Genomic DNA, 13,476 nt, shown 5'->3' with positions numbered 1-13,476 from the left:
TTGCATCAACAAAACCACTGTAATGTTACATTTACACCGGAAATAACACCATTTGTTGCATCAACAAAACCATTGTAATGTTACATTTACACCGGAAATAACACCATTTGTTGCATGAACAAAACCACTGTAATGTTACATTTACACTGGAAATAACACCATTTGTTGCATCAACAAAACCACTGTAATGTTACATTTACACCGGAAATAACACCATTTGTTGCATCAACAAAACCATTGTAATGTTACATTTACACCGGAAATAACACCATTTGTTGCATCAACAAAACCACTGTAATGTTACATTTACACCGGAAATAACACCATTTGTTGCGTCAACAAAAACATTGTAATGTTACATTTACACCGGAAATAACACCATTTGTTGCATCAACAAAACCACTGTAATGTTACATTTACACCGGAAATAACACCATTTGTTGCGTCAACAAAACCATTGTAATGTTACATTTACACCGGAAATAACACCATTTGTTGCGTCAACAAAAACATTGTAATGTTACATTTACACCGGAAATAACACCATTTGTTGCGTCAACAAAACCACTGTAATGTTACATTTACACCGGAAATAACACCATTTGTTGCATCAACAAAACCATTGTAATGTTACATTTACACCGGAAATAACACCATTTGTTGCATTAACAAAACCATTGTAATGTTACATTCACACCGGAAATAACACCATTTGTTGCATTAACAAAACCATTGTAATGTTACATTCACACCAGAAATAACACCATTTGTTGCGTCAACAAAACCACTGTAATGTTACATTCACACCGGAAATAACACCATTTGTTGCATTAACAAAACCATTGTAATGTTACATTTACACCGGAAATAACACCATTTGTTGCATCAACAAAACCACTGTAATGTTACATTTACACCGGAAATAACACCATTTGTTGCATCAACAAAACCATTGTAATGTTACATTTACACCGGAAATAACACCATTTGTTGCGTCAACAAAACCACTGTAATGTTACATTCACACCGGAAATAACACCATTTGTTGCGTCAACAAAACCACTGTAATGTTACATTTACACCGGAAATAACACCATTTGTTGCATCAACAAAACCACTGTAATGTTACATTCACACCGGAAATAACACCATTTGTTGCATTAACAAAACCATTGTAATGTTACATTTACACCGGAAATAACACCATTTGTTGCATCAACAAAACCACTGTAATGTTACATTTACACCGGAAATAACACCATTTGTTGCGTCAACAAAACCACTGTAATGTTACATTCACACCGGAAATAACACCATTTGTTGCGTCAACAAAACCACTGTAATGTTACATTTACACCGGAAATAACACCATTTGTTGCATCAACAAAACCATTGTAATGTTACATTTACACTGGACATAACACCATTTGTTGCATCAACAAAACCACTGTAATGTTACATTCACACCGGAAATAACACCATTTGTTGCATCAACAAAACCACTGTAATGTTACATTCACACCGGAAATAACACCATTTGTTGCATCAACAAAACCTTAGACATCTTATAAGTAGACGCAGCATCGAGTGCTATTGCCTACTGGCGCTGACGAGACGCGGGCCGCCATCTTGGAGTGGTGATCCGCTCCACTCAGTGCAATTCATTTGGCAGGAGCAATGAACTGTCAGCGCATTTAATTAATCTTACCTCACTGAATACCACTGATTTTCACACGCTTTTTTGTGTAGCTATGATAAAGGACACATGTTTTATTATTCACAGTTTTGCTTCACAGTAATAGAATATTCTTATATGCTATAAGTGACCCGACGTCCGAGATCAAAACTGGGAATATAATCCCAGAGAAGGGGGGAAAAAACGGTCAGCTATTTTTAAGTTGAAGAAACAATATGATTAGGTTATACAGAATATACATGCGTATATCCTACATAAACAATGTATGAATACATTAGATATCTATATATCTTAGGGACCTATAGACTGTATCTCTGTTCAGAATAAAACAAAATTCTGTTTTACCCAACAATGTAAGTATTTGAATATTGTTACTTGAAGACTTATTCCTGGTTACAATTATACTGTTAAGAAAGTATTGTCTTATACTTTGCCTAAAATGAGAATGCATCATAATCAGTGCCGGCCGGTGAATTTTATTTTAGGTGGGGCTGAAAGTTTGTAAACCAAACCCCTGTAGGGGGGGGTCATCCTCCACCAGAAGATTTCTTTGTGATTTTCACATACAAATGAAGCATTCTGACAAAATAATGAAGACAAAATAGAACATTATATAGGTTTGCAGAGAACTATATACAATATGCACACTGAAGGCATGATGCCACCATAGGTTTCAACTTTATGTCATTCAAGTATGACATTTTAAAATTTGATTAATTTCATTGACAAGCAATTCTCTTATGGTCATACTCTTGTTTGTTAGCGGCTACGATTTCAGTACTATTGAAGATCTTTGCTCCTTCTCAACTCTGTGGTAATATTCTTTTCACAAAATACAACCAATAGTACGTTAATGTTAAATCTTACTTGTGAAAAGTAATCTCCCGATTCCTATTTTCATCAATGCGCTCATTTGAGCAGGAAAACGCTGAACACCATCTTTGTTTTCTACCTGTCAACTCCTCCCGTCTTTTCCTGGCTTGCTCTCTCTTTTTGTCTTGTCTTGTTTAAACTTTTTTTTGGAAGCCTCTTTCTTTGCGCTGTCCTCTAAATCTAATCATCAGACATGGAATTGATTAGCTGGACTCTCGACTCTATTGACACAATCTTTTCAACGAGGAAAAGAGGTTCTGGGGAGCCTGGCTGCCCTGATGGAACCATTGCTGCGGGGTACATGAGAGATTCCTGGGACAAATGGAGAATCATGTGCCTCTCAGTCCTTTCCATCGAGGACGTGGAAGACATCTACCTATTTGGAACCATGATCGCGGGGCACCTGCTGATTGGGCTGGGCTTTGCTCTGGTGTATCGTAAAATTCGTAAGACGATGGCAGCCACTCAAGGAGCCCAAAGGCTGTTCGTCGCAATGGACGGATTGGGCCGGGCTGTAGGAACACAGTCTGTGGCGATTTCTGAACTGAATCGCAAAATGGATCACATCATGGAAAAGCTTGCTATAAAGGAAGGTTTGGATATGAGAGACAGCATGGACGAATACAACAGACAAGTCATTGTTAATGCTTGTTTGAGAAAAAACAAAAATGCTTATCTACGATTTGACTCCCCTGAATGGCCTTGAGACAAGAACAGGCTGTTCTGTAATCATCCCCTGAGGAATTTCAAAGATGGACGCTTTTTGACCTCCCTCCCTCCTCAACGACACCTGGGAATCGAACTTTGCTTGCATTGCATGAGAACGACTCTGGGCTTATGAACATTTACACTTCACTTAAAGACAACGGGCATATATACAAACACACTCCCCACCCCCATCCAACGCCCCTCACCACCACTGCTTAATTCCTCCGGGGTTATGGATGGCTAGTAGCGCTTTAATAGCAGCAGGCCGGCCTCCATGGCCCCAAATCCCCCCCTCTGTTGCGAGTTGCTGTGATTATATGTAACATGTTTATGTGTGCTATGCTAAATGAGTTTTTTTTCCTTGGACTCAGTCTGGACCCCTTCCCGAGGGTCCAGCCTTTGACTGATATTTTTTACTCTTCCCCCCTTTTCCCAATATCACCTTCTTCCCACCTTTTTTAAGGAGCGCCATAAGTGGCTGATCCGTTGGCGGTCCCGTCTTGTCTCCCTGTAACGTATGTCTGCTCTTAGTGGGACTGTGCCGAAAATGACATTTCAGTTCTTATGTGTCTTGTACATGTTAAAGAATGGACAAAAATAAAGCATCTTGATTTTGATCTTGTTTTCTACCTGTCAACTGTCAGTTTAGCATCTTTGTTTTCTAGCTGTCAACTGTCAGTTTAGGCTGCTCGCCGGCTCCTCATCACCACTTCAAGATGGCGGCCCAATTTCTCGCGTCACAGCAGCCAATGCTGTGTCTACTTATAACATGTCTATGAACAAAACTATTGTAATGTTACATTTACACCGGCAATAACAGCATTTGTTGCATCAACAAACTTTACCCGAGCCGATAGTTTCATAAAGCTCGTAGTATTTGTGAAGCTCCTCGGCCGAGCGGGGCTCGCTCCTTTCCACCGGCATCCTCGCTTCTCCAGCCGCTCGCTGGGGGGACAAATCACTGATATTAAAGCAGAGACATGATAAATAGTTGCCTTTATAAACCAGTGCGTTGCTAAAATGTCAGGACCAGCAGCTAACACCAATTAGCTCTGCTAGGTTCGTCCCGGTGAGGCGCGTAAACAAAAGATTCAAAGAAACATAACTTACAACAGATGGCGTTTGTTGGAGTTATAAATATGCCAGAGGATGCACAAGACGCCTAAAAAGCGATGGAATCCGTCTTCGGTGAAGCAACAGTTGACAAAAAGTCACTTTGTCCGAAATGGTTTGTCAAACTAATTTGAATTTCGCACGGCGTCATCCTTAACTTCCTACTTCCGCTTAAGGTCACGCCCCCAGCCGCCTATTGGTGGGCATAGGTACTGCAGCCATGAAGCAATGAAGGATTAAATGTTGCAACTCACTTTGTGAAACATTATTTTGACTTTGTGAAACATTATTTTGACTTTGTGAAACATTCTTTTGACTTTGTGAAAGCTTTTTTTGACTTTGTGAAAGCTTTTTTTGACTTTGTGAAGCCTTTTTTTTACTTTGTGAAACCTTTTTTAGACTTTGAGAAACATTATTTTGACTTTGTGAAACATTATTTTGAGTTTGTGAAACATTCTTTTGACTTTGTGAAAACTTTTTTTGAGTTTGAGAAACATTCTTTTGAGTTCGTGAAAACTTTTTGAGTTTGTGAAACCTTTTTTTGAGTTTGTGAAACCTTTTTTTTAAGTTTGTGAAACATTATTTTGAGTTTGTGAAGCATTTTTTTTAAGTTTGTTAAACCTTTTTTTGAGTTATGAAACATTATTTTGACTTTGTGAAACATTATTTTGACTTCGTGAAACATTTAGAGTTTATGAAACATTATTTTGAGTTTGTGAAACCTTTTTTTGAGTTTGTGAAAGCTTTTTTTGACTTTGTGAAAGCTTTTTTTGACTTTGTGAAACCTTTTTTAGACTTTGTGAAACATTATTTTGACTTTGTGAAACACTATTTTGACTTTGTGAAACATTCTTTTGACTTTGTGAAAACTTTTTTTGAGTTTGTGAAACATTCTTTTGACTTTGTGAAAACTTTTTGAGTTTGTGAAACCTTTTTTTTTATTTGTGAAACCTTTTTTTTAAGTTTGTGAAACATTATTTTGAGTTTGTGAAGCATTTTTTAAAGTTTGTTAAACCTTTTTTTGAGTTATGAAATATTATTTTGAGTTTGTGAAACTTTTTTTTTAGTTTATGAAACATTATTTTGAGTTTGTGAAACATTATTTTGACTTCGTGAAACATTTAGAGTTCATGAAACTTTTTTTTGAGTTTGTGAAACCTTTTTTTGAGTTTGTGAAACCTTTTTTTGACTTTGTGAAACCTTTTTTTGACTTTGTGAAACATTCTTTTGACTTTGTGAAGCCTTTTTTTGACTTTGTGAAACCTTTTTTAGACTTTGTGAAACATTATTTTGACTTTGTGAAAACTTTTTTTGAGTTTGTGAAACCTTTTTTTTTAAGTTTGAGAAACATTATTTTGAGTTTGTGAAGCATTTTTTTAAAATTTGTTAAACCTTTTTTTGAGTTATGAAACATTATTTTGAGTTTGTGAAACTTTTTTTTTAGTTTATGAAACATTATTTTGACTTTGTGAAACATTATTTTGACTTCGTGAAACATTTAGAGTTTATGAAACATTATTTTGGGTTTGTGAAACCTTTTTTTGAGTTTGTGAAACATTATTTTGAGTTTGTGAAACATTATTTTGAGTTTGTGAAACATTTGTTTCAGGTTGTGAAACATTTGTTTCAGTTTGTGAATCATTTTTCAGTTTGTGAAACATTATTTTGAGCTTGTGAAACATTATTTTGAGTTTGTGAAACACTTGTTTGAGGTTGTGAAACATTTTTTTCAGTTTGTGAAAAACATTTTTAAATTTGTAAAACAATATTTAGAGTTTGTGAAACATTTTTCAGTTTATAGAACATGTTTTGAGTTTGTGAAACATTTTTTTGAGTTTGTGAAACATTATTTTGAGTTCGTGAAACATTATTTTGAGTTTGTGAAACCTTTTTTGGACTTTGAGAAACCTTTTTTTGACTTTGTAAAACCTTTTCTTGACTTTGTGAAACATTATTTTGAGTTTGTGAAACATTATTTTGAGTTTGTGAAACCTTTTTTTGAGTTTGTGAAACATTATTTTGAGTTTGTGAAACCTTTTTATGAGTTTGTGAAAAATTATTTTGAGTTTGTGAAACATTATTTTGAGTTTGTGAAACCTTTTTTGTCAAATTTGGACTTGCGTTGAGTAAAATGACGACTTTTATTATAATACTGCCAAAAGTTTTTCTTGTGAAATTCCAACAAATTTTTCACAACAAACTTTTTATATTTGCATAGTATGTATATATTATTAATGTTGTCAATACACATCTTTATATATCTAGAAAGGGTGGTCCTAAAGAGGGAGGCATTTTCCTCAGGCCTCAAGAAGGTAAGAAACACGAGTGTGTGTGTGTGTGTGTGTGTGTGTGTGTGTGTGTGTGTGTGTGTGTGTGTGTGTGTGTGTGTGTGTGTGTGTGTGTGTGTGTGTGTGTGTGTGTGTGTGTACCTTCCCTCAGTCTCTCCATGGCTGGATGGTGGCAGCACGTTTGCTCCTTGCAGCTGGTTCTCCTCCAGACCTTTTGTGTATCCAGCCAACAGCAGGTGTTGGTGGTCCTTGGAACACTCCCGTAGCCAAGGTAGGATGTCCGCTCTTCCAACGCATGATTTATGTCTTTCATGCACTATTTGCATCATTGTCGGTACACTATTTGGCAAAGTCCCGACCTCTCATACTTTCAGTAGTGTGTACTGTATGAGAGCATTTCAGTAGTGTGTATGAGAGTTGAGTTGAATTTGTGTTTATTTCGAACATGCATGCATACAACATGATATGTCACAATTCTCATGTTTCAATAGTGTGTATGAGAGCGTTTCAGTTGGGTGTATGAGAGCGTTTCAGTCGTGTATATGAGAGAGTTTCAGTTGTGTGTATGAGATTGTTTCAGTCATGTGTATGAAAGTGTTTCAGTCATGTGTATGAAAGAGTTTAAGTAGTGTATATGAGAGTGTTTCAGTCATGTGTATGAAAGAGTTTAAGTAGTGTATATGAGAGTGTTTCAGTCATGTGTATGAGAGCGTTTCAGTTGTGTGTTTGAGAGTGTTTCAATAGTGTGTATGAGGGCATTTCAGTTGTGTGTTTGAGAGCTTTTCAGTCATGTGTATGAGAGTGTTTCAGTCGTGTGTATGAGAGTGTTTCAGTTGTGTGTATGAGAGCGTTTCAGTCGTGTGTATGTGAGCGTTTCAGTCGTGTGTATGAGTGTGTTTCAATAGTGTGTATGAGGGCATTTCAATAGTGTGCATGGGTGTATGAAAGTGTTTCAGTCGTGTGTATGAGAGTGTTTCAGTTGTGTGTCTATGACAGTGTTCCAAAAGTGTGCATGAGAGCGTTTTATTCGTGTGTATGAGGGTTGAGTTGAGTTTGTTTTTATTTCGAACCTGCATGCATACAACATGATACGTCACAATTTGTCATGTTTCAATAGTGTGTATGAGAGCATTTCAGTCGTCTGTGAGAGAGTTTCAGTTGTGTGTACGAGAGTTTCAGTTGTGTGTATGAGAGAGTTTCAGTCATTTGTATGAGATCGTTTAAGTCGTGTGTATGAGACTGTTTCAGTCGTGTGTATGAGAGCGTTTCGGTAGTGTATTCGAGAGCGTTTCAGTCTTGTGTATGAGAGCGTTTCAGTCGTGTGTATGAGAGCGTTTCAGTCGTGTGTATGAGAGTGTTTCAGTCGTGTGTATGAGAGCGTTTCAGTCGTGTGTATGAGAGCGTTTCAGTCGTGTGTATGAGAGCGTTTCAGTCGTGTGTATGAGATCGTTAAAGTCGTGTGTATGAGACTGTTTCAGTTGTGTGTATGAGAGAGTTTCTGTAGTGTATTCGAGAGCGTTTCAGTCTTGTGTATGAGAGCGTTTCAGTCGTGTGTGTGAGAGCAATTCAGTTATGTGTATGACAGCGTTTCAGTCGTGAGTATGAGAGCATTTCAGTCGTGTGTGAGATGGCTACCAAAAGCGCCTTATTGCAGGTAAACTTGCCAAGGGACATGTAAGCAAATATTAACATTGCTGTATGTATACTTTTGACCCAGCACATTTGCTCACATTTTCAGTAGACCCATAATAAATTCATAAAAGAAGCAAACTTCATGAATGTTTTTTTGTGACCAACAAGTATGTGCTCCAATCACTACATCACAACAAAATAAGAGTTGTAGAAATGATTGGAAAGTCAAGACAGCCATGACATCATGTTCTTTACAAGTGTATGTCCACTTTTGACCAGGACTGTACATGCATCATGTTGTATAAAGTAAACAAATATAGTTTGGTGCAATGACAGTACTCCCGCTCCTGCAATGGAGAGTAGCGTGCGTGAGGTGTGTTGTCTGACACACTGAGTTGGCCCTCCTTATTGTTGCAAATATAGAAATAACACTTTGTGTTGTAAACATGTTTTTGTCTAACTATTATAGTTGTTATCTTAATAACTATTATAGTTATGTTATTAACTATTATAATGTGTATGCTATTAACTATTATAGTTATGTTATTAACAATTATAGTTTGTATGTTATTAACTGTTATAGTGTGTATGTTATTAACTAGTATAGTTTATATGTTATTAACTATTATAGTGTGTATGTTATTAACTATTATAGTGTGTATGTTATTAACTATTATAGTTTGTATGTTATTAACTAGTATAGTTTGTATGTATGTTATTAACTATTATAGTTTGTATGTTATTAACTGTTATAGTGTGTATGTTATTAACTAGTATAGTTTGTATGTTATCAACTATTATAGTGTGTATGTTATTAACTATTATAGTTTGTATGTTATTAACTATTATAGTTTGTATATTATTAACTATTATGGTTACTTTATTAACTATTATAGTTTGTATGTTATTAACTATTATAGTTTGTATGTTATTAACTATTATAGTTAGTTTATTAACTATTATAGTGTGTATGTTATTAACTACTATAGTTAGTTTATTAACTATTATAGTTTGTATGTTATTAACTATTATAGTTTGTATGTATGTTATTAACTATTATAGTTTGTATGTTATTAACTGTTATAGTGTGTATGTTATTAACTAGTATAGTTTATATGTTATTAACTATTATAGTGTGTATGTTATTAACTATTATAGTTTGTATGTTATTAACTATTATAGTTTGTATGTATGTTATTAACTATTATAGTTTGTATGTTATTAACTGTTATAGTGTGTATGTTATTAACTAGTATAGTTTGTATGTTATTAACTATTATAGTGTGTATGTTATTAACTATTATAGTTTGTATGTTATTAACTATTATGGTTACTTTATTAACTATTATAGTTTGTATGTTATTAACTATTATAGTTAGTTTATTAACTATTATAGTGTGTATGTTATTAACTACTATAGTTAGTTTATTAACTATTATAGTTTGTATGTTATTAACTATTATAGTTTGTATGTATGTTATTAACTATTATAGTTTGTATGTTATTAACTGTTATAGTGTGTATGTTATTAACTAGTATAGTTTGTATGTTATTAACTCTTATAGTTTGTATGTATGTTATTAACTATTATAGTTTGTATGTTATTAACTATTATAGTTTGTATATTATTAACTATTATGGTTACTTTATTAACTATTATAGTTTGTATGTTATTAACTTTTATAGTTTGTATGTTATTAACTATTATAGTTTGTATGTTATTAACTATTATAGTTAGTTTATTAACTATTATAGTGTGTATGTTATTAACTACTATAGTTAGTTTAACTATTATAGTTTTGTATGTTATTAACTATTATAGTTAGTTTATTAACTATTATAGTTTGTATGTTATTAACTACTATAGTTAGTTTATTAACTATTATAGTTTGTATGTTATTAACTATTATAGTTAGTTTATTAACTATTATAGTGTGTATGTTAACTATTATAGTTTGTATGTTAACTATTATAGTTATTTTATTAACTATTATAGTTTGTATGTTATTTAACTATTATAAGGTGTATGTTATAGACTTATTATAGTTTGTGTGTAATTATTATAATGTGTATTTTATTAACTATTATAGTTGTAATGTTATTAACTATTATAGTTTGTATGTTATTAACAATTATAGTTTTGACGTTATTAAATACTATAGTTATGTTATTAAATATTATAGTTTTGTTATTAACTATTATAGTTACGTTATTAACTAGTAGTTATGTTATTAACTATTAGTTATGTTATTAACTATTATAACTATGCTATTAACTATTATAGTTGTGTTATTAAGTATTATAATTATGTTAACTATTATAGTTATGCTATTAACTATTATAGTTATTTTATTAACTATTAGTTATGTTATTAACTGTTAGTTATGTTATTAACTATTAGTTATATTAACTATTATAGTTGTCTATCTGTGTTGGCCCTGCGATGAGGTGGCGACTTGTCCAGGGTGTACACCGCCTTCCGCCCGATTGTAGCTGAGATAGGCTCCAGCACCCCCCGCGACCCCGAAAGGAATAAGCGGTAGAAAATGGATTGGATGGATGTTATTAACTATTATAGTTATGTTATTAACTATTATAGTTGTTATGTTATTAACTATTATAGTTGTGTTATTAACTATTATAATTATGTTATTAACTATTATAGTTATTTTATTAACTATTAGTTATGTTATTGACTATTAGTTATGTTATTAACTATTATAGTTATATTAACTATTATAGTTTGTATGTTATTAACTATTATAGTTTGTATGTTATTAATTAATATAGTTTGTATGTTATTAAATATTACAGTTTTGACGTTATTAAATATAGTTTGTGTGTTATTAACTATTATAGTTATGTTATTAACTATTATAGTTTGTATGTTATTAACTATTATAGTTTGTATCTTATTAAATATTACAGTTTTGACGTTATTAAATATTACAGTTTTGAGGTCATTAAATATAGTTTGTGTGTTATTAACTATTATAGTTTGTGTGTTATTAACTATTAGTTTCTACGTTAACTATTATAGTTTGTATTTTATTAACTATTATAGTTGTAATGTTATTAACTATTATAGTTTGTATATTAATAATGATTATAGTTTTTATGTTATTAACTATTATTGCAGTCTATTCAATTGAATATAAGTTGAAAAGTATTTGCAAATCATTGTATTGTCTTTTTATTTACCATTTCCCTGGTTTTGTAATAGCAGTGTTATTTAAATATTTGCAAAAAGAGGGGCCAACTTGACCAAGGCCCCTCCTCACTTTTCTATGTTGTCCTTTTTGCAGAGCCGTCCTGCAGCGACCAGTAAGTACCCCAACTGCATGGTGGCGACCCAAGCCCGCCTCTGCATTTATTCCTACTACAAAAGCGTCCGCTGCGCCTCGTGCAGCCGAGCACCCAGCACTTACCCACACTCCTTTCAAAAGATCTACGCTCGCAGGTGACTCGTGATCCTTTTGTCTATGATGTGACAGAACTCTTTGTCTCTGGCCTTGCTCCCTTCTCCCAGGCTGAAGGGCGGTGTGGATGTGTGAAGGGATGAAGGATGACGCCGGTGTGGATCGCTGAACAAAGATTCCCAAGATGCCCCCAAACACCCAACTTTATACCCCCGGTTGAGTTGCGTCAACTCCTTCTACCTAGAATTGGCTCCTAGACTGCTCAGCCTGCGCTCCTGCGTCGATAACAGTCTGGATGGTTCGCTTCCCCTTTGGTCCGGAGGACACGATGTCGAATATTTCCAAAAACAATTTCAAATGTGGACTCGTCAGACCACAGAACACTTTTCCACTTTGCATGAGTCCATCTTAGATGATTTCAGGCCCAGAGAAGCCGGCGGCGTTTCTGGGTGTTGTTGATAAATGGCTTTCGCTTTGCATAGTAGAGCTTTAACTTGCACTTACAGATGTAGCGACCAACTGTATTTAGTGACAGTGGTTTTCTGAAGTGTTCCTGAGCCCATGTGGTGATATCCTTTAGAGATTGATGTCGGTTTTTGATACAGTGCCGTCTGAGGGATCGAAGGTCACGGTCATTCAATGTTGGTTTCCGGCCATGCTGCTTACGTGCAGTGATTTCTCCAGATTCTCTGAACCCTTTGATGATATTACGGACCGTAGATGTTGAAATCCCTAAATTTCTTGCAATTGCACTTTGAGAAACGTTGTTCTTAAACTGTTCAACAATTTGCTCACGCATTTGTGGACAAAGGTGTGACCCTCGCCCCATCCTTTCTTGTGAAGGACTGAGCATTTTTTGGGAAGCTGTTTTTATACCCAATCATGGCACCCACCTGTTCCCAATTGGCCTGCACACCTGTGGGATGTTCCAAATAAGTGTTTGATGAGCATTCCTCAACTTTATCAGTATTTATTGCCACCTTTCCCAACTTCTTTGTCAGGTGTCGCTGGCATCAAATTCTAAAGTTAATGATTATTTGCAAAAAAAAAAAAAGTTTATCAGTTTGAACATGAAATATGTTGTCTTTGTAGCATATTCAACTGAATATGGGTTGAAAATGATTTGCAAATCATTGTATTCCGTTCAGGGCCGGCCCGTGGCATAGGCTGTATAGGCAAATGCTATAGGCGCCGTCCATCAGGGGGCGCCACGCCAGTGCCAGAAATGTTGGAGGAAAAAAAAAAAAATAAAGTTGGTACTATTATTTCTAAATACAAAAAATAATCCCACGTTAATTAAAATGCAAAGTAAAGCCCATTTAATAGAAATATTATTTGTTACAACATCACGCCCCCCTTCCCCCCGCACGGTGCGCCCCCTCCCTTCCCGTATCATGACTTTTTTTGGATGTCACCACATCAAAAAATCAACACAAGATGTCAAACAGCCAAAACTGTCAGGTGCCCAGGGAAGAGAAAAGAAGAGGAGGAGAAACGAGAAAAAGACAGAGGTAGCAGGGAGGTAACTTTAGCCTACATGGAATTATTTGTCTGTTACAGAATGTGATAGTAACCTGGCTTTTTAGCATTAAGCTAATGTTACATGATTCGGCAATTGCTAATCAATAAATAGCTAGTTCTGTTTTAACGTCGGGTTAATATTGTGGAGGGGGCTAAATTGTTATAGAAAATAATAATGTAACGTTAGGTAATTACAGTACTCCCACCTTACATTCCTCAGGGACAT

The 13,476-nt window shown here is 34.6% G+C and overlaps 1 protein-coding gene across 1 annotated transcript in view; it reads right to left on the bottom strand.

Moving 5' to 3' along the window:
* melk (maternal embryonic leucine zipper kinase) overlaps positions 1–4,587 on the bottom strand; it is a 31,557-nt gene extending 26,970 nt beyond the window's left edge. Inside the window, exons 1-2 of the mRNA XM_062026201.1 lie at positions 4,388–4,587; positions 4,123–4,222 (exon numbers count right to left, since the gene is read on the bottom strand). Coding sequence (XP_061882185.1) covers positions 4,123–4,201 — 79 coding nt within the window. The 5' untranslated portion in view covers positions 4,202–4,222; positions 4,388–4,587. The remainder of the gene's footprint in view (positions 1–4,122; positions 4,223–4,387) is intronic.
* Between the last annotated feature and the right edge of the window lie 8,889 nt (positions 4,588–13,476).

The sequence above is a fragment of the Entelurus aequoreus genome, linkage group LG18 (genome assembly GCF_033978785.1).
Source record: "Entelurus aequoreus isolate RoL-2023_Sb linkage group LG18, RoL_Eaeq_v1.1, whole genome shotgun sequence".
NCBI lineage: Eukaryota > Metazoa > Chordata > Actinopteri > Syngnathiformes > Syngnathidae > Entelurus > Entelurus aequoreus.
This window is presented reverse-complemented; position numbering and strand designations above follow the sequence as displayed.